Genomic DNA, 18,335 nt, shown 5'->3' on the forward strand with positions numbered 1-18,335 from the left:
CTATAGAGTTATAGGCCCCACTCCCCTACCAAAGTCTTTGGTAGAGGAGTGTGTCCTATTGGCTAGGGCATTACGCTTGGAATCTAGAGGTTCAGAGTTAAGGCCGCACTCCCATGGAGTAACACACTTGGTCCCTGAGCAAGACCCTTTACCCCACTCTGCTCCCTGGGCGCCGCACAATGTCAGCCCACTGCTCCCCATTGGGATGGGTTAAATGCAAAGAGTTTATTTTGTTACTCTGTACAGTGTAATGACAATTTAAAAAAAAAAAGGGCTAAAAAAAACAGTAAGAAAAAAATTATTTAGGGTTAAGTGGATGTTGGAAATGACTCCTTTAATTGTAGTTTTAAAAGAATGTAGTGCAGTTTGTAGCAAGCCTGCTGGACATGGAACTTAATACAAGTAAAATGAATAATACACATATGTAAAAACAATATGCAACCTTATTAGACCATTCTAAATGCTTAAAATTGTAATGTTTGCTTCTACTGTTGTAACATTATCTGCAACCCCAAGACGTATATCTATTCTCTTCAAATAACAGAAGGGAGAACCTTAACCCAAGCTGCAGACAAGAGCCCACAGTCATTCTAGAGGAACTGTAGACATTGTACATCATTAGAAAGGGGTATCTGACGACAAAACAATTTAAGCATTCTGGTTGAACATTTTTTGTATCAATACATAAGGCAGTCTGAGGCCTAACTGAGGTAGTTAGGGGAGAGAGGAGGGTCAATATAACATTTTCTCTGACTGCTATAGGTTTATAAGTTCAATAGATTGTAAAATATTTATTACTCTACTGTCTCTATTCTCTTTTGTGTAGATGCTAACTTGGCTAGCCAGCCAGTCCCTGCTTTTCCCCAAACTGAAAGTGCTCTGATCGCAGACACACCACTGACTCTTCATAAATACTTCAAGCAACCCAACTTTAAAAAAACATAACTTTAGGCCTTTCTGTGGTAAATAATGGATTCAAATATCATTTTAAAAGTAATAAAAACAATACTGCTCTGTATCAGCGTTAAAAAATGACTACATAAAAAACTTTATTTATACTGTGTCGATAAAAGCAAGCAAAAAGCCTGAAAAAAGGCTGCTTGTCTTACTTTGCAGTACTGCAGTGTTTGCCACAAAAAAACATACCTTACTTTATTTGAACTGAAGTTCAATTGTGCAAGAATGAACTCAACTGCACATGTTCTTAAATTAAAAACAAGGAAGAAAAAAAAAAGATAAAAAGTTATTTTGATCAAAATTTCCAGCTTTTTTTGTAAAACCCATTTAAAAAAATCACACAGCTGGAACAAATTGCTGCACATAACTAGACAATTAAACCACTAAAAACATATATAAAATCTTCCAAATATACTTTAATGAGACAAAATGAAAATTATAAGTCTAGCTGAGGTGGACTGCTTAGTAAGAAGGTGGTTTTAAAGACATGTTGTGAAGGAATCTAATGTGAAAATCTTGGTGATCCCACACACCAAGAATACACACACCAACAACCACCTCACAACAAACTAAACTGGTTTTAGGGATTTATAATGTTTATTTTCATGTCTAAATTTTATCCTATGGAAGGTTACATTCATAACTTAGGATATTATTTAAGCTGAACTAAGAGATACTTAAAGGTTGAGAGTGATACACCTGCCAGGAGATTGGTAATACAAAGAAGAGTTTACTGTACATAACTAGATGGAAATCCAGAAGCTACTTTAAAGGTAAGCTTTAGAAACTTTAGAAAATGAATGGGGAGAGGTTCAAATTAGCTTTTTTGGGGGCTTAATCAAACAGTAGACATTATGCAAAGGTGGATTTTCAGGAAACTATTTGTGGAGAACATTTTTTTTAAAGTAAGTAAATAAGACTACATTCACACAACAAGCAAGTACTACCAAAATCTCCTTTTATTGTAATATTTCACTGATGCAATCCATATCTGAGGTTTTCATGGCAGTCTCTGGTCCAATTTTGAACCTTTAAAAAAAAAACAGATTTGAGCCACTGTTTTGTATGTAGAGCTAAATCAGATACATATAGTTTTCAAGCATCTGCAGTCATGTCCCTCTTTACCCGGCATTCACATTATTGCCCTGGCTGTTAGAACACATTGACTTCTTAAGAGCAGTAGCAGTCGCTGTTTCAGTAAAAGCTATTGTTATTTACTGTGCCTTTTCTTACCTTCCTTCTTGGCATGGGTTGCTCAATGTTTTCAGCTCCGTGTGCTTATGGTTAGATAATAAACCTAAGACAGTGGCATCTATTAGTTTCTGTCTAAACAAAAACTTTATTGGAAACCTCTCATTCATTATTAATTACATTTGTCACATCTAAATGGTATGTACCTTTATAGAGCTTTCTCAAGCAAAGAATTACATTAAAATACATGTATGATTCAGTTAGACTCTTAAGATACTCATTTATAGGAATACAGATCTCAGAAACTATGGTTAATTGTATCAAAGCAAATATGCAAAATCTGAAAGCGAATTAAATTAGACCTCTCTCTCTATATTATAATATATAAAACTCTTCATCTCCCTCTTTTTTTTCCTCCCAGCTCAGGTCCTTTATCAGAGGCCTGGGAGCTTGAGGGTTCTGCGCAGTATCTTTGCAGTTCCTAGAACTGCACTCTTCTGGACCTAGGTATCTGCTGTATTTCCAGGGATCTGCTTTAACCACTCCTCAAGTTTGGGGGTCACTGCCCCGAGGGTCCCAATGACCACGGCACCACTGATGCCTTGACCTTCCAGGTTTTCTCCAGCTCTTCTCTGAGCCCCTGGTGTTTCTCTAGTTTCTTAAGTTCTTTTTTCCTGATGTTGCAGTCACTTGGTATTGCTATGTCAACCACAACGGCTCTCCTCTGCTTTTTGTCCACCACCTCAATGCCCGGTTGGTTTGCCATTACCATTCGGTCCGTCTGTATCTGCTTTGTCATTCTCTAGGTGTTTCTCACTTTGACCTGGGGTTTCCAGCCCATACTCTGCACAGATGTTCCTGTACACTATTCCAACCACTTGGTTATGGCGCTCCATGTAAACTCTCCCTGCAAGCATCTTACACCCTGCGATTATGTGCTGGACTGTCTCAGGGGCCTCTTTCTATATATATAAACAGATTTTATTTGCAATATAGAGTTTTTGTTTGAACGGGTCTAAGCTACTGTGTTAAACAGGTTTGAATAAATATTAAAAAACCCTCAGATAATTATTGCAAAATAGATAAAAATTTTGGGGTTGCCGTAGGTGTTCCACAGTTTGACAGTAAAATTTTAGTTTTAATCCGCCCCAGCTTTCTTATTCTAAGGATTCCAGCTATCTCTTTGATCATCTCATAAACAGATCAAAGGTCTCACATTTACTGAAAAAAGATGCAGATTTTTTTCCACATTTTCTCAAGAAAGAAATGATTAGATATATCCTACAGCCAAGTAATGGTATCTTATCAGCAGACCCCTTATACCTTTACCACACCTAACTGCTACTTTACTGAAGGGAGCAACTAAACCTATTCCTTCGTAAAGCTACATCTGAAACAGTGAATGGAAAACAAGCACCAACAGAGATATGAAAGAGTGCCTGTAGGGGATGAATTTTAATATTAAATAAATGTAAAGCCAATGGGGAAGCAGAGATGAAGCGACAAAGATGTGCTCTGCGTAACACATACTAATATGATGGATTAATGAGTTCAGTGTCTGATCACTCCCAACTGTTCATACAAAAGATGAGTGTAGATGAAATGGTGTGGAGCATTGAATACTTACAGGAGCTCTTTTACTCGATGCTAAACAGCTCCTGTGATGATTGGGGGCTTTTTACAGAAAGCAGAAAGTGATGCTTAATCTGATAAAGACAGAAGTTTCATTTTGAGTATGCTGGTCATTTAAGAAACAGAGTTTGATGCTTTAGCTGTACAAAGATTTTTTTATGCCCCCCTCCAAAAAAAATAAAATTCATCAATAACAACGAAATACGTAAAAATATGCTAAATGATTGCATGATAGATAATTATAAAAAAGATATAAAGACAATATAAAGGCATAACAAAGTACAAGAAACAACTTTATATATATATATATATATATATATATCTGATGTACAATAGAAATCTTTATTATTTATGATAAATGTAAGTGTTTTATGAACATTGCACTATTCTTTTATCTTTTTATCTGTTAATTTATGAAAGGCATTATTTATCTATTGTATGTCTCTTCAGTGTCATTTATCCTACCCACCTATAACTTCTCCTTGGAGCTAGTCCCCTTTAAGCATTATTTTGTCTCATTAAAGGGCATAACTACATTAAGAAATGTAATCATAGAATCCAAATGTGCAATAGTGTAATAGTAAATGGTTACAATTACCTTTTACAATCCATTTAAACTATTAATATCCTAAGTTCTTGGTTACCTGGGGTGGTTCAGTTGCTCATTTAATATTAATCTGATGGTAAAATCTCAAAATCTAATTTCAAGTCACATTTTCTTAGATACATTAAAAATATTTGTCTTTTCCTTCGAATAATGGAAATAATTATTTTGATTATTTAGGAGGAATTGTTTTGGTCCCAGGTGACTCTGCATTGGTTCATAGAAAAATTTAACCCTTTTTATTTATTGAAGAACTCAGACTTCCACAGCCAGGCAACAAGGAGGGGGCTATAAATATTACAAGATGAGCTTGCTATGCCACACTCTCATATTAAATCATACAGAGAAGACTGAATGTGCCCTTATAAAATAATAATGCCTTTGTGGGCCTTTCAAATGTATAACTCAGTATGCAGTGTCTCCTCCCTATCCACCTACTTTCCTGTTTCTTTCTGGTTCAAATAAAGTTGTGACTTTTTGTCCCTCTGTCCGATGGTTTTCCCCATTTAGGGCTAAATTTGTTCAGCTCTGAAAACCATTAAACTAAATCTAAGTGAAGATACAGATCATGAGCTAGTGCTTGCTTCACAGCTATTTTAAGTGATTCCATGTCTTCAAACCTTTGCTTGATGAGATGTTTCTAGAGATGCAATTGTGTCTATGAAGAATGGGGGTAGTGGTTAGAGCAGAGCACTTGTGTTCACAAAAGATTACAAACATCAGATCCGAACCTCACAGGCTGCCCCTCTGGGTAATCAAAAAAAAAAAAACTATGTTCATACCACACATGCTTTCGAGCAGCAGAAGCAATTGGTTTACATGCAAAGTATATGGTTGACATGCATCAAGGTGCATCAAAAGGTCCTGCAGCGGGTCTAGAGCAGCAGGAGCAGCGCATCTTGACATATCTGAGCAGATGAAGCAGCGCCTCATGAGCTTCTGAGCCGCATGACATGCTTCACATGCTGGAGTTGGAAAAAATTGTGCTTTTGCTGCTTGATGTGCCACATTAACCAATCAGAGAACCTGATCTGGGGGCTGGCTGGGAGATGGACACAGTACTGCTGATGCAGAGTGCTATGATCACTCCCCTGAAACAGTTTATTAATGCCTAAATTAACTTAAAATATTGAAATCTGCCAGCATATTATGGTGCCTGTAGTTTGTAGCACGTACATGAAAAATGCTTAAAAAAACGTTCAGGTTGAGACTGGTAGTCTAAAGGAGATGGGTGTTCCCTTGTTTCCAATATTTCATCATCTTTTTTCCCTAAGTTTCTTGACTTCAGCTGAAGTTCAAACCAACTCAAGTGCCGTCCCTTGAAGCATTTTATCAGCCTTTGAGCAGCCTCCTGCGGAGCTGCCAAAGTTTCTGCACAAGTCATTCATGTTTGCGAAGGACACCTTTAAAAATCACCAAGGAATTCTTGATTGTGATTCCTTCAGTAGTTTCAAGCCTGTGAGAATGCAACAGTACACATTACTGTTACATTACTGTTTTTTATTTAGTGAATACATTATTAATAAACACAAGTGTAATAATAAAAGTAAGTTTAATAAAAGCACACCTTGACATTTTTTAACTAAAAATTGTATTAAATACAAGGTTCAGGCAAGGTAATGTTGAAAAAGTTTAGCCCTCAACTTTCAGTAACATATCTGAACATCTAACAGTCAGCCAGAAGACCAGCAGTCACAAAGTGAATGCGTTTAATGGTTAAAAATACACACAGGGAGAATCCTGACAGTTGGAGAAGAGAAGACAATAGTATGTGTGTAACTAAATGCCTCAGTCCTTGTCCTGCTGGGTCCTGCCAGGGGAAAATTCCTCTACTCTCTGCTCCACCAAACAAGAAAAACCACAGCACAGTGGAGCTATGCTTCTCACGTCCGTGTCTATAAGCGTGTGTGTCTGTCTGTACGACTTTGTGTTTGTCCACTCGGAGGCGGCGAAGTGTGACGGCCTGGTCACTCAGACCGTGGAGACTTATGAAGCGAGAGCAAGCCAGCTGTTCAATTTGGCCACATGGGTAGACAGAATGAAAAGTAGAATACTGAAGAGAAACAGCCAACATAAGACGTGCACTGTATATATAACTCCTTCTGTATCTGCTTTTTCTGCTCTGGGAATGAATTGTTTTAGCTATCATCAAGCATCCTCAACTTTCAAGAACAGATGCAAAATATTTGAGGGTATTCAAAGGATGCCACATTTCTTGTAAAGGACAACATATTGTGTGTCAGTATAACCCTTTACATTTTATGGAGCAATACAAATGCTTCTAGAGGTGATAATAGCATAGAATGCAGAAGTTCATCCTGCAACCGGAGGATCGCTGGTTTTAACCTAAACTCCACCCGTCTTCCCATAGTGGCTACAATGTAGTTTGCTACCATCAGTGTGTGACTAAATGTAAAGTAAAGGTCTTTTGGGACTTGGATAAACTGCTATACAGGTACCAACACTTTCATCTTATCTTTTATCTTAGCATAGCCATGCCTAAACCTTAGTTTTTTTTCTTTTGTTTAGAGAAAGCTGCACATTTTTACCTTGATAAACTAAAAAAACGATTTTTAGTAATGGAACCTAAGAGTATGTCCCTACTGAGATCTGAACAGACGCCAATAGATGCATTAACCTCAAATACTGAAATGTTTCCAACCAATGAAATGCAGTGACATGTATGACATAGACCAGAAGTAGCAGGCTAAAGCAAACTAACTACCTTTCTTTAAAAAGGAGAGCATTCCTCTCAACCCCATATTGGAAGAGTTTGATTTGTCAGTTAACTCCTATAATTCTGAAACAAATCAAGAATGTAAGACATTGCAGCTGCAACTGCTGCTGCTGCGATTGGATGCTGCTCGACAAGGAGGCAGGCAGCACTTGGTGATTTACCCAATCAGATGGAAGGAATTGTACTGAATGTCCCTCCCATTTGCCACTTTGAGAAGCTGCTTATTTAAATCCGATGCTATAAAACTATAGTAGAAAAAAGATCTGGGGGGTTTGGGGATAATTAGAATATTTTGTTTTGTTCCTGATTAGGACAGATATTAAGTGCAGATAGGCGTTTTGTGTTGTAGTCCATGTACTGCTCAAGTCTGTGAGTGAGGAAAAGAAGAAAAGCTTTCAATTTCATGAAATCTCTACATTAATGCACATGTATGCTCATAGGATTTCGGTGAACACTGAAACGACAAGATCCTTAAACCAGACTAAAAATGCTGAGATGTTCTTCTGTTAAAGTAAAGAGAATGAGAATCAAAGGTTGGGTATCAGACCGAAATGCCTTTAGGTATGTCCCTGTGAAGCTTACCTGGGCATGTCCCACTGGGTGAACAGCATGTTGAAGCCAACAGAGGAAACTGGATATTCTTTTTGCCCTCTCAGTGTTTCGGGATTCCCCAGAATGAGTGGGAGATCTCTATAAAAAACACACAATGAAGGATGGAATAAACTAGATTTTGTTTGAAAGCAGCTAGAAAGGATAATCAGAATAACCTCTCATTATGAGTTTTTTTGCACTAGGCACAGCAGGAGGATTGTTCTGTGTTTATAACTTTCTTTATTATTCTGCTGCTTTCCAACAGCTGGGGACCTGAAGCAACTCTCTGACATCTAATTCATTTCCCTGACATAATTCCTTCTCTCCAAGAACTGAAAAAAGTGATTGATCTTCCGTACTTATTTTTTATGTCATAATTAATTTACTGTATAACATTTTTTTCTCTGCCGTTGCCTGGTTTGCATGCTGAGGTCTCCTACAGCTCAGATGGGGAGGTCCTAAATAATTTACTTCTTTAAACCAAGTCCCTTATACATTCTCTTTTTCCCTCATTTTGCTGGATGACTGTCATCGCTGTGCCATTCTTCGTGTGTCAGTGTGATGTCCATCTCTCATCTGCTCTGTTTTAATATTCTTAGAGAGTTCTCCGTCTATGTGCTCTGAATGCATGAAGTGTTAAAAGGAATAAATGAAAGCAGCTAAGAACCGCGGTTAAACCAGGAACAAACTGGAAATAATCTTCTCTCTTCTCCTTGCTCTCTGTTTTGTACTTTCTGTCTTTTCCTGTTCCCCAGTGCTCAGTCCTTCACCTCACTAACCAACGCTTTGATTGTCTCTCTTTGTTTCTTTCTCCCCTGTCTCCTCAGATCCCAATGCACTGGGGCAGCAAGGCACCGACCATGCCTTGATTGGAGGAGTGGTGGCTGTAGTGGTCTTTGTCACCTTGTGTTTAATCATTGTTCTGGGAAGATACCTGGCCAGGCATAAAGGTAAAACCACAATGGAACAGACCTCAAGGCTCATTGAACCAGCAGAGCATGCTCTACTTGTCAAGTATTAGACTGCAGCCCTTCTTCTTTTTCAAAGTAACAGTTTGATTAGGACAGAATAAAACTTGCACACTAAGGAAATGTTATGTAAATGAAAAGGATGTGAGCATTAACACTACCTTACACAGTTATTCACACCTACTGTACATTTCTGAATTTTGTCAGCCTGTAACTGAGTACGCAAATATGTATTTGAATTAAATTATATAATGAAAAGACCAGCACAAAATAGGTAATTGTGAGGGAAGGAAAATATACATAGATTTAAAATGCACAAACATACAAATGTGGCATGCATTTGTATTCATCTTATTTTTATCTTTATTCGATAGTATTGAACAAAACTCAAGGAATCCTTCAAATAAAAGCAACAAAGAGAGAAGATGTTATGTTATAAAAGTAAATCCCAGGTTTGGCTGTCAGTGCGCATCCCCCTTTACGTGCCATGCTGGATGGAAAACTGGATTGTCGCAGCGTTATTCTGTTGGAGAAGGGAAGCTGGCCAGCGCAGATGGGAAGATAGCCTAAACTTAATACAGAGCAATCATGTTAATGGCGGCAAAACAGCTGTGGCTGGAGCAGAATTCCACATTCAGCCTTGATAAAGACCCTTATAGTTCAGTCATAGCCTCAGTTTGTAGATTTAGATCCCAACATAAATAGCTTGTTAAAATAACCCAATTAAACTCTAGATATTCATCCACAAAAAAAACTATTGAGATAGTTGATTAACTAACCGTGAGACACCCTCCATCTAGTCTGACTAAAATTTTGTTTTCTTTGAATAGAACGAATTAGAGCTCCATTCTCTAGATCAGCAAAGCAGGTAGAGACATACCACAAAATACGGCAGCTGTGATTGCAGTGAAATCTTTCCAGTTGTCTCCCCCTTTCCAATGTGTTACTCTAAAAAAGATTAGAACCATTGAATACATTTACCAGTTATGTTTATCCGTAACTGATCTAACAATTGACTATATTGCAGCAAGTAGAGCTATTTCACTTCTGTATCAACCCAATGCAAACTGATGATGGATTTGTGAACCCTGAAAAGTATTTATTTCTGCATATCTAGATAACATATTCATGATCACTGCTAAAATAAATAATATGAAAAGAGCTGTTATCTAAAGCTTTGTCATGATTTTATTCTAAGCATTTGACCAAAAGTTGCCTGGCTGTATAGTTGTATGTCAATTCTTGTCTCTCTTCGCTGCATATAGCCGGCACATTTGTTGATGGTTTTTGGCTGTGTCTGTAGAGGGCTTCACTCACATTCACCACACTATCCCAGCTTCTCATCACTCTGTCTATGAATAATGTAGCATCACTGATGTCTTCACATGTGCTGTCTGCCCCAGGCAGGCAACAGCACGCAGGGATGCTCAGTATTTGTTTTCCTTGTGATGGGTTTGTTTTCTCCCCTCTTTTGCAGGAACATACTTGACGAACGAAGCCAAAGGGGCGGACGACGCACCCGATGCTGACACAGCCATCATCAACGCTGAAGGGCACCATGCACATGCTGAAGAAAAGAAGGAATACTTCATTTAGACTGCATAGGGAGCTGTGCAGCTCTCTCCATTTTCTCTCAGTCCCTCTTTTTCTAATAGTCCATCCCTCTCTGTTCTCCTCTTCAGTCTTCACCTGTGACCACTGCTCCCTTTGAGTCGACACAGAGTGCGCAGGCAGAGATGTTCCTTAAAGCTTTTTTTTTTAATTTCCTGTTGTTCAGCATTTCTCTGTGTTACATTTTTTATTTTTTATTTCCTTTTCGGCAGTTTTAAAATTTTGTTCACTCGCAGCATGATGCTGCTACTGACGCTCTACCCCTTCTCTCGTTATTGCTGGTCTAGTGACACAAACACCAGGAAATCTGTATATCTGCCATGGCTGCTTCTTACATGACCTCTTTTTCACCCTTTCTCTTGTTTCCCACGAAGCAGACACACTGCTGCACATTGTATCCCCCCTCACACACACACACACAAACACACACACTTATCTCATGTCAACACAGTGCCTAAAAATACAGACGCCATCGAACTTCTTTTAATGCCTTCATGTGTCGCCTGTCAGTAGCAATGTAAATGCTCTGTAGCTCATCTCATTGCTTTGCTCACAGCTTTTTCTTACACATAACATCCTTTTTTATTTGAATGAATCTGTGCTGTTTACGCCTTATATGTGTCTGTCACACTGAATATGGTACTTTTAGATGATCCACTGCTCCCGAACCTCCCCATCCACACTAAATAAACTTGTAATTAAGCAGTGGACGGTTTGTAAGATAAGACGAAGGTTTTGTGTAACACTGTAGCAAAGTTTGTTTGGATAAGTGTATAATATGATTTTCACTATTAGGCTAGAAGTGATAAGGGGTAGTGCAGGTAGTGTTTTTTTTTTTTTAGAGCAAAGAACCCACCAAAAATCTAGGAAGGAGTCCGTAGATGAAGCTATTTGCTAAATCTGCTGTCCCTCTGTACTTTACTCTCCACATCCCTGCGCTATGCAGGCAGCAGTTTAGTGAAACATTTTAAACGCTATCTGGACAGCTGACAGTAGTCTGTGTTTTACATGAATGATTTAGATGTACAGAAAAAAAAAAAAAACAATCCACGTCTTAAAATCTGTAAAAAATGTATTTAAATTCTGTTAACAATTCACATTTTGATCATTTCCGTTCAGTAGAGTCATGTTGAAGCCTAAGGACCTCATGAAATGTAAAGTGAACAATTAAAGGTTCTGTAACAACAAAGTGAGAACAGTAATGGGATGTTCAGGCAGTCCAGTGTTTTCAAACATATTTTAGTACCTTAGATTGATGCCTTATAACTTTAAGCTGTAGGCAGCTTTAAATTACAGGTTTACAGGTAACATTGACTTGGAATAAGTAATTTATTGCCTCTTTATATATATTAGAATTTAATAAAAATAAGCAGCCACAATTTCCCTTGACATGACAGTGAAGGCTGTCCTTTAGCCTGTATTCAGTTTTCCTGGCTGTCAGTCAGTATTAGTCGCAACCATTTCCATTACTGGATTGGGTTTTCTCTGAAATATTCCCAATAGATATTTTCCTCTAGATCTAATGCCTTGTCTTTTGGACAGAGAGATTAATATGCCTGGATTAAAACATTTTACCAAAAAAAAAACAGCAGTCTTTCACGTGACTGTAAATACTGTACTCCATCTTGTAATCCAAGAAAAAAAGATGCAGGGAAAAGCAGTAATGTCTCCATTTTTTTTTTAAAACAGACATTTCTTTCATCCTCATTTTGTCAGTGAGGTCAACAGGCCGTCTTCTCAGCAGTTAGCCTCGCAGGCTCTCCTCTTCTTAGAGCTTTCTTATATCACGCACATATCCTTCAAGGTTATTCTTGTCAAAAACAGAAAACAAATACAAAAGAAATAAGTGCTGAATCAAAGACTTTAGAGCCTAAAATAAAACTCTTTGGCCTGGAACAAAAGAGACTGGTGCAGAACTGAGCACAGTCAATGTTGTCAAGTAAAAATCAGTCATCACTTTAAACTGAAGATAAGTGGTTATAATATGTTACAACATTTTCTTAAGAAAAAATATTAATTGATGTTTTTAACTAGTCCTTTTTATCATGTAGTGTGTCGCTGTTTAATTTCATGAGGTCTTCAAATAAAATAAATAAATCAGAAATGCTGAGGGAGAAATGCTGAGAGTCTTGGGTCATGGATCTGCATGGGCCCCATTTCCAAAAACCAAAAACTGGAAACAAACAGAGAAGCACAAAATTTGACAGAATGAGTTACTGTGTTTCATTGCCAACATCTAAATTGCCTTGGGAAATGGTTCTTCTAATGCAAGAGGTGGTGGAAAGATGAAACAGCTGCAAAGCGTCTTTTTTGTAAATGTACGCTAAGTATTTTTTTTTATATTAAAAAAGTCTTATATTGTTGGTTTAAATTGTATCCCACTCCATGTTAGATATACTGTGTCTTCTAAAATGTGGTTGACTGTAAAAAAAAAAAAAAGAAAAAAGATAGCTGTTAAATTTTGGACTCCTGTATTCTTTCAAATTTGTATATCTGCCACCTTACCTATTTACTTACATTTAAAAGAGGCGTTCAAAATTTTGTTTTGTTTCTGTGCATGTACATAATGTGTAAACATAACACGTTGGTACTTCACATAAGCATGATTTCTGGTTCTTAATTTACATTTTGATTATTTCAACTAAGTTTACTGAACAAAGAAACACAGCACAAGTAAATTAAACTCTAACTTTATCTTGTTTTTGTGCTGCTGGTCTGATCCGGACAAAAATATGACAAAAAGGAAAATTTAATGTAAAGTCAGATCAGTTTGGACACAAATTGATTGAAAATAGATTATTTATCCTTAGAAATAAAATAAAATGCAAGGTATCTTTTGTATCCAATGCCCAAAATGGAAAACATAACTCAATTTAAAAAGAGTCATGAACATGGAAAAAACGTACACAAATACAGCAAAAACAATACCTTCATGTTCATGACAAGTAAATAAAACTCTCTGGCCACTTTATTACGTACTCATACTTACTTGAATGTTAAACAAGGGATGTCAATCACATACCAGAACTTTAAAGCATTTATGCATCTTGTCATTGTAAAGGTGTTTTCTGAAGTTAAAGCCCAGCATGAGAGAGAAATTAAAAGAGGTGATTAAACATGGGATAGTTGATGGTGCAAGATTGTCTGGTCTAGGATTTTCTGAAACTGTTAATCTATGGGAAATTTTATTCTCATGTTGGAGTCTTGTTCAGAAAAGATGTCGTTTTTATGGTATGAAAATATCTTATACGTTTCAGAGCTTAAAGACGAATGAACAGACTAGCTTGAGATAATAGAGGTAACAGTAATCCAAGAAACACCTACTCCTAAAAAAAGTATGCAGAAATCTTTATCAGAAGCAAAACTGTGGACTGAGCAGTGTAGAGATGATGCTGGTTGGACTTGTCTATCCAGAAGTAAAGCAGAGAAAAAAAAAATATTTCCCTTGTTTGTACGTGCATAATGCAAGAGGTTGAGGGAAAGGGGCTCATAGACTCCTGTAGCTCTGCTTCAATATCAGGCTAATTCCCAACAGGCTGAAGTTCAACTCAATCCAAAAGGTTCCTGCGTGACAAAAAAAAAAATAAGCCCAAGATATCAGACAGTAAACCCACTCTATACCATAGAAAAGCATACATCTATCCTGGATTCTTTGATCAAAAGCTCAGGGTGGTGGTGTGATGGAATGGGGTCACTCTCCCCCCCCTAAACTCTGATCATTATCTAAAAGCCAAAGCATACCTGTATATTGTTGCTTACATCCTCTCTTTATGATACAGCTTAGCCATCCTTTTATGTCCACTCCCAGCATGATAATGCAGCACACCACAAATATTTGCTCATCTTCAAGAACTTTCTTTAATACTACATGAGTTCACTGTACTCCAATGACCACCACATTAACCTAATATCAATCCAACACAGCATTTTTGGAATGAGGCGGAAAAGAGGATTTTCTTTATAGATGCAGATTATACCCTGCATTGGCAACGTTTGCCTAATAAAGTGGTTGGAGAATGTATTTATCAAAGGTGAAAAACATTTCTTTATCTTTTATTTCATCATTTCCATTTTTTGTAGAAGCTTAAATTAGTTTGGCTGAAGTAGGCTCCTTTAAAAGTCTGATAAACCCCAACAGCATTAATCTCCTTGGGCAAAACAAATTATCACAGAGGGCAATGAAAAAGTGGACCCAGCTGTCTCTAGTTAGGTGGCCAGTTTACAATATTATGCAAATAAAGAAGGCAAAGGTCTTGTTTGAGCAGCAAAACTGAACATCCATACTGGAGGGAATTACATGTGGGAATCCTTAAGTCAATATCAGTTTATTTTTTGATATCACGGTGTGTGTAGGATTACATATTTTTTATTGTTATTTATCACAATTTTCATACTATACACTTTTGTGCACTTAAACTTTTACCACAACTTTAACAGAATTAGATTTGTTGTTAAAAGGTTTTGCCTGTATCTATCACTTGTTTTCAGAAGCAATTGTCACAAAATAATATAAAATTTTTTTTCTAAATGAGAGATGGTACCGCACACTTTTTTTCATGCATTTCATCTGTGTATCGATTTTAGAAATGAGAAAAGTGAGGATATGGTATTTAGTAAAAGGTCTACAGTGATGAGTTGGTGTTGGCGTTTCAAATGAAAAGGTGCCATTTACTGAATTATGCACTCAGACCATTACAACTTGATGGATATTTCTTAGTAATTGTTCAAATGTGTTTGCTTTTCCTCTTTTCAAGACAACTGTAAATATTTAGTCTTACATGAGAGTACTGAGTTGATTTATTGCAATGGCTTTTTATCATTTTTAGACCAAACTTAAATCTTAAGTTACATTTTTTTTAACAGTTTATCCGATGCCACAATGTGCTACTTTTAATATCTATATGTTGATATACAGATTCAATTGTAGCTGTTCCTTTTCTTATTTCTTTTTCTTAATTTTCTTTGTTGTGAAAAAACTAAGCTTTAAAAAAATCCTAATTTCTCATTGGTGTCGGTTCGGTTAGCAGGATTATGAGCTTAAAACCTAATTATTAAAAGCACTAGCATAGTGACATTGCAATGCCATTTTCATTAAGCATCAGGCTATTTTTCCTTTTTCTATATAAATAATTTCCTGGCTCATGACAACCCCTTTTCCTTCTGCTGAAGCTGTGTTTGCTGTGAGTCGAGTTGTGCATTTATGCAGATTAAGCAGAACAATGCTGGCTGCAATTTTGCCAGAAAATGGCTTGCAATTTTAGGACCAATTTTCATGTTGGCTACACACCAGTGCAAATTTGCAAAACACACCTTTTTTCCCTCTTTTGCTACAGGTCAGCTTGTGTATAGCTGACACCGATTTACAAGGAGGTTCAAATAAAGCTGTTTGCCTGAAGTTAAATAACAAGACGAGTTATCCAAGCATTATGTTATCTATTTTATATAAACCAGGATTAAAACAATATGTTTATGTGGGAAATGCACCAGAAAAGAACAGGTTTCTCTCAATTGATAAGCTTTGGTGCTGTAGATGGTACAAATGTATATTATTATGGCATCATGTAAAATTAAGAATTTAGGCCAAATTGTGTATTGTAAAGAAAGTACAGTAAAAAAAAAAAAAAAGGGACAATGATCAAATGAGTTTTTATTGTTTGTACCCTCCTCCTGCCTACCTGCTTCTTTTATCATAAAAGAAAATGTATGTTTTTAAGTATGCTCATTGCTGTTTTCTATCTTATTAGTTTGTTTGTTTTTTCTTCCTTAAGAGATTGTTCAGACTTTTTGAAGTGATTTTCATTATTGTTACTCCTATTACACTACCTATAACAGATAAATGCCATTTTTCTGGGAACTTGTATGGAAGTAACTAAGTGTTCAGGGAAAAGGAAGGAACACAGCTAGTTAGATGGTACATTTTAGTTGTGCAAAAAATGTAAAGCTTTATTTTTTTATCTGTGATCTATAATTCTGAATTGGATGAAAAAATTTTATGATTTAACATTATTCTGTTGGGAGTTTGTCTCTGTTTAATCAGTCATGCAGCTTTCCCACTGAGACTTCAAGTTACATTGGTTGACGCTACCATCTGCGTCAATCTGCCAAGGGTGGGGTTAACTTTCTGATTGTAGGACTGGCTTCAAATTGTATGTTTTACATTTTTTGAGATCTTGAGGCTATTTGGAAACGATCCCTGCAAGCTCCATCCATCTATCTTCTGCAGAATCTGTCAGGGTCAGGGGTGCTTACTTCCAGTGATCCATAGGTGAAAGGCAGGGTACACCCTGGACATGTCGCCAGTCCACAGTAGCCCTGCAAACTCGAGATTGGTTATTTTAACGCCGTAGTATAACCTGTTTGTTGAGAAAAGAGCAGGCAAGTAAACATCCAAGTTATGTTCTAAATAGCTGCTACTATAGAAATGTGCTCATAAAGGCATCGGCATACCCAGCTTCAGTTTACCTGAATTCGTCAGTAAAAATTGAAATGTTCTGCATGCAAAGGCAAGCATTTGTCTTATATAGGGAGTGATATGGGAAGAGATCATTTCACAGAACTCACTTCAGAAAATCTGAACTGGTGATGGGCAAACCTGATCGCATTTCTTTCTCAAAGTGCTGCTTCCCCCATTTATGCATTTGACTTTTAAGCAACACTGCATAATGAATTTGCAAATTACTAAAACAAATTTCAACAAGTTACTGAAGGTTGATATGAAAATGAAATTAGTTCTAGCTTCAAACATGAAATTCTCTATTATAATTTAGGAGTTCAGTTTGACACTATTCCTGTGCCGTCTATCTTCTCCTGGCTCTCCACATTCCTTTGCTGTACAGTTTAGCTTCAGCATAACTCTTAGTTCCTCCTGAAAAATCGACACTGACGTCAATCAGCCCAGTGTCTATAACGTCACATTGATGATAACATGTGACACAATCGCATGTAATGTTGTACTGTTCTTATGATTTGTACCTGTTGCTTTTCTTTTGCATCTCAGGAAAATATTTCTTTTGGGATTTCTTTTTGTTTCATTTTTTTCTTTTAGATGGTTTTCTGTTTTAACATGGGGACTTGTGAGCACCTATCACTCTACTGGTCCCTATATGCTGACACCATGTACTTGTTCAGTTTAAGATTACCACAATGTTAATAAAATTATTCAGTGATTCTTCAGTTATTGTCATCTGTAAGCTTTTTGTTTACCTTGAATTTGAAAAATGCAATTTATATTATGAGAATAATATCACATTTGTTTTTAAATCAATAATCTTATTATGAAACCCTAAGAAAATTTGGTTGAGATACTCAGCTCAAAATGCGCATATAGAATGTAGATAGAAATAATAAAAACCTGTAGTAAAATAAACATAAGCATCCTTAGTGGACACCCTCAGGACACCCTCCAGGAGAAAACCACAAAATATTGAATATTAAAACTTTGTAACTTTTAGAGGAACATTTTGAAATACTTGTAAAATATATATATCTTGGAAAAAGTAGAATATGTGTATTGGGTTTGCATGTAGTATTTCTAAAATGTGCTTATGTATGTGATTAATGTTCCATGTAGTTTCCGGAATGGTGGGAAAAAGTTCCTATAGTTAAACTGAAGGTATGAAATCATTTAGTGCCTCAATAGTCCATTATGTTTCTATGTGAGGCTACAAATTTCTCAATACATTATATTTTAATCTTTATATTAGGCAATATCCCTGATTTAAGACAGGGAATTTACATGGGGGGAATAGCTAGGACGTTTATTGAAACAAAACATTTGTAGGTTTGGCCTCCTAATTTAGTGTTTCATTTAAAACATCACTACCTCATCTCTTACTTCACCCCACAATGGAGGAATTTCTCCTTCATGTGATTTTTTTTAATTCAGTTTGGAGCTGTATCAAATTTTGTATATAATAAAAATAGTTGCATCAATAGTTGAAAAAATATCTCTAAAAGTTTTATTCTTCTTTTAAGTGTCTATGCATAAATAAAAATGTGCAATATTTTTATTGATATAGCAAAGAAGCTTTGATGATGCAGTGGA

The 18,335-nt window shown here is 36.5% G+C and overlaps 1 protein-coding gene across 3 annotated transcripts in view; it reads left to right on the plus strand.

The window, feature by feature from the left end:
- Nucleotides 1–17,464, plus strand: part of cadm2a (cell adhesion molecule 2a) — a 328,952-nt gene extending 311,488 nt beyond the window's left edge. For all 3 annotated transcript variants that reach the window (XM_038274035.1, XM_038274036.1, XM_038274037.1), the window contains 2 exons: nt 8,540–8,662; nt 10,158–17,464. In XM_038274035.1, the coding sequence (XP_038129963.1) occupies nt 8,540–8,662; nt 10,158–10,276 (242 nt within the window). In that variant the 3' untranslated portion in view covers nt 10,277–17,464. The remainder of the gene's footprint in view (nt 1–8,539; nt 8,663–10,157) is intronic.
- The last annotated feature ends 871 nt before the right edge of the window (nt 17,465–18,335 follow it).

Source organism: Cyprinodon tularosa, unplaced genomic scaffold (genome assembly GCF_016077235.1).
Source record: "Cyprinodon tularosa strain WSP-4 unplaced genomic scaffold, ASM1607723v1 ctg9, whole genome shotgun sequence".
Classification (NCBI taxonomy): domain Eukaryota; kingdom Metazoa; phylum Chordata; class Actinopteri; order Cyprinodontiformes; family Cyprinodontidae; genus Cyprinodon; species Cyprinodon tularosa.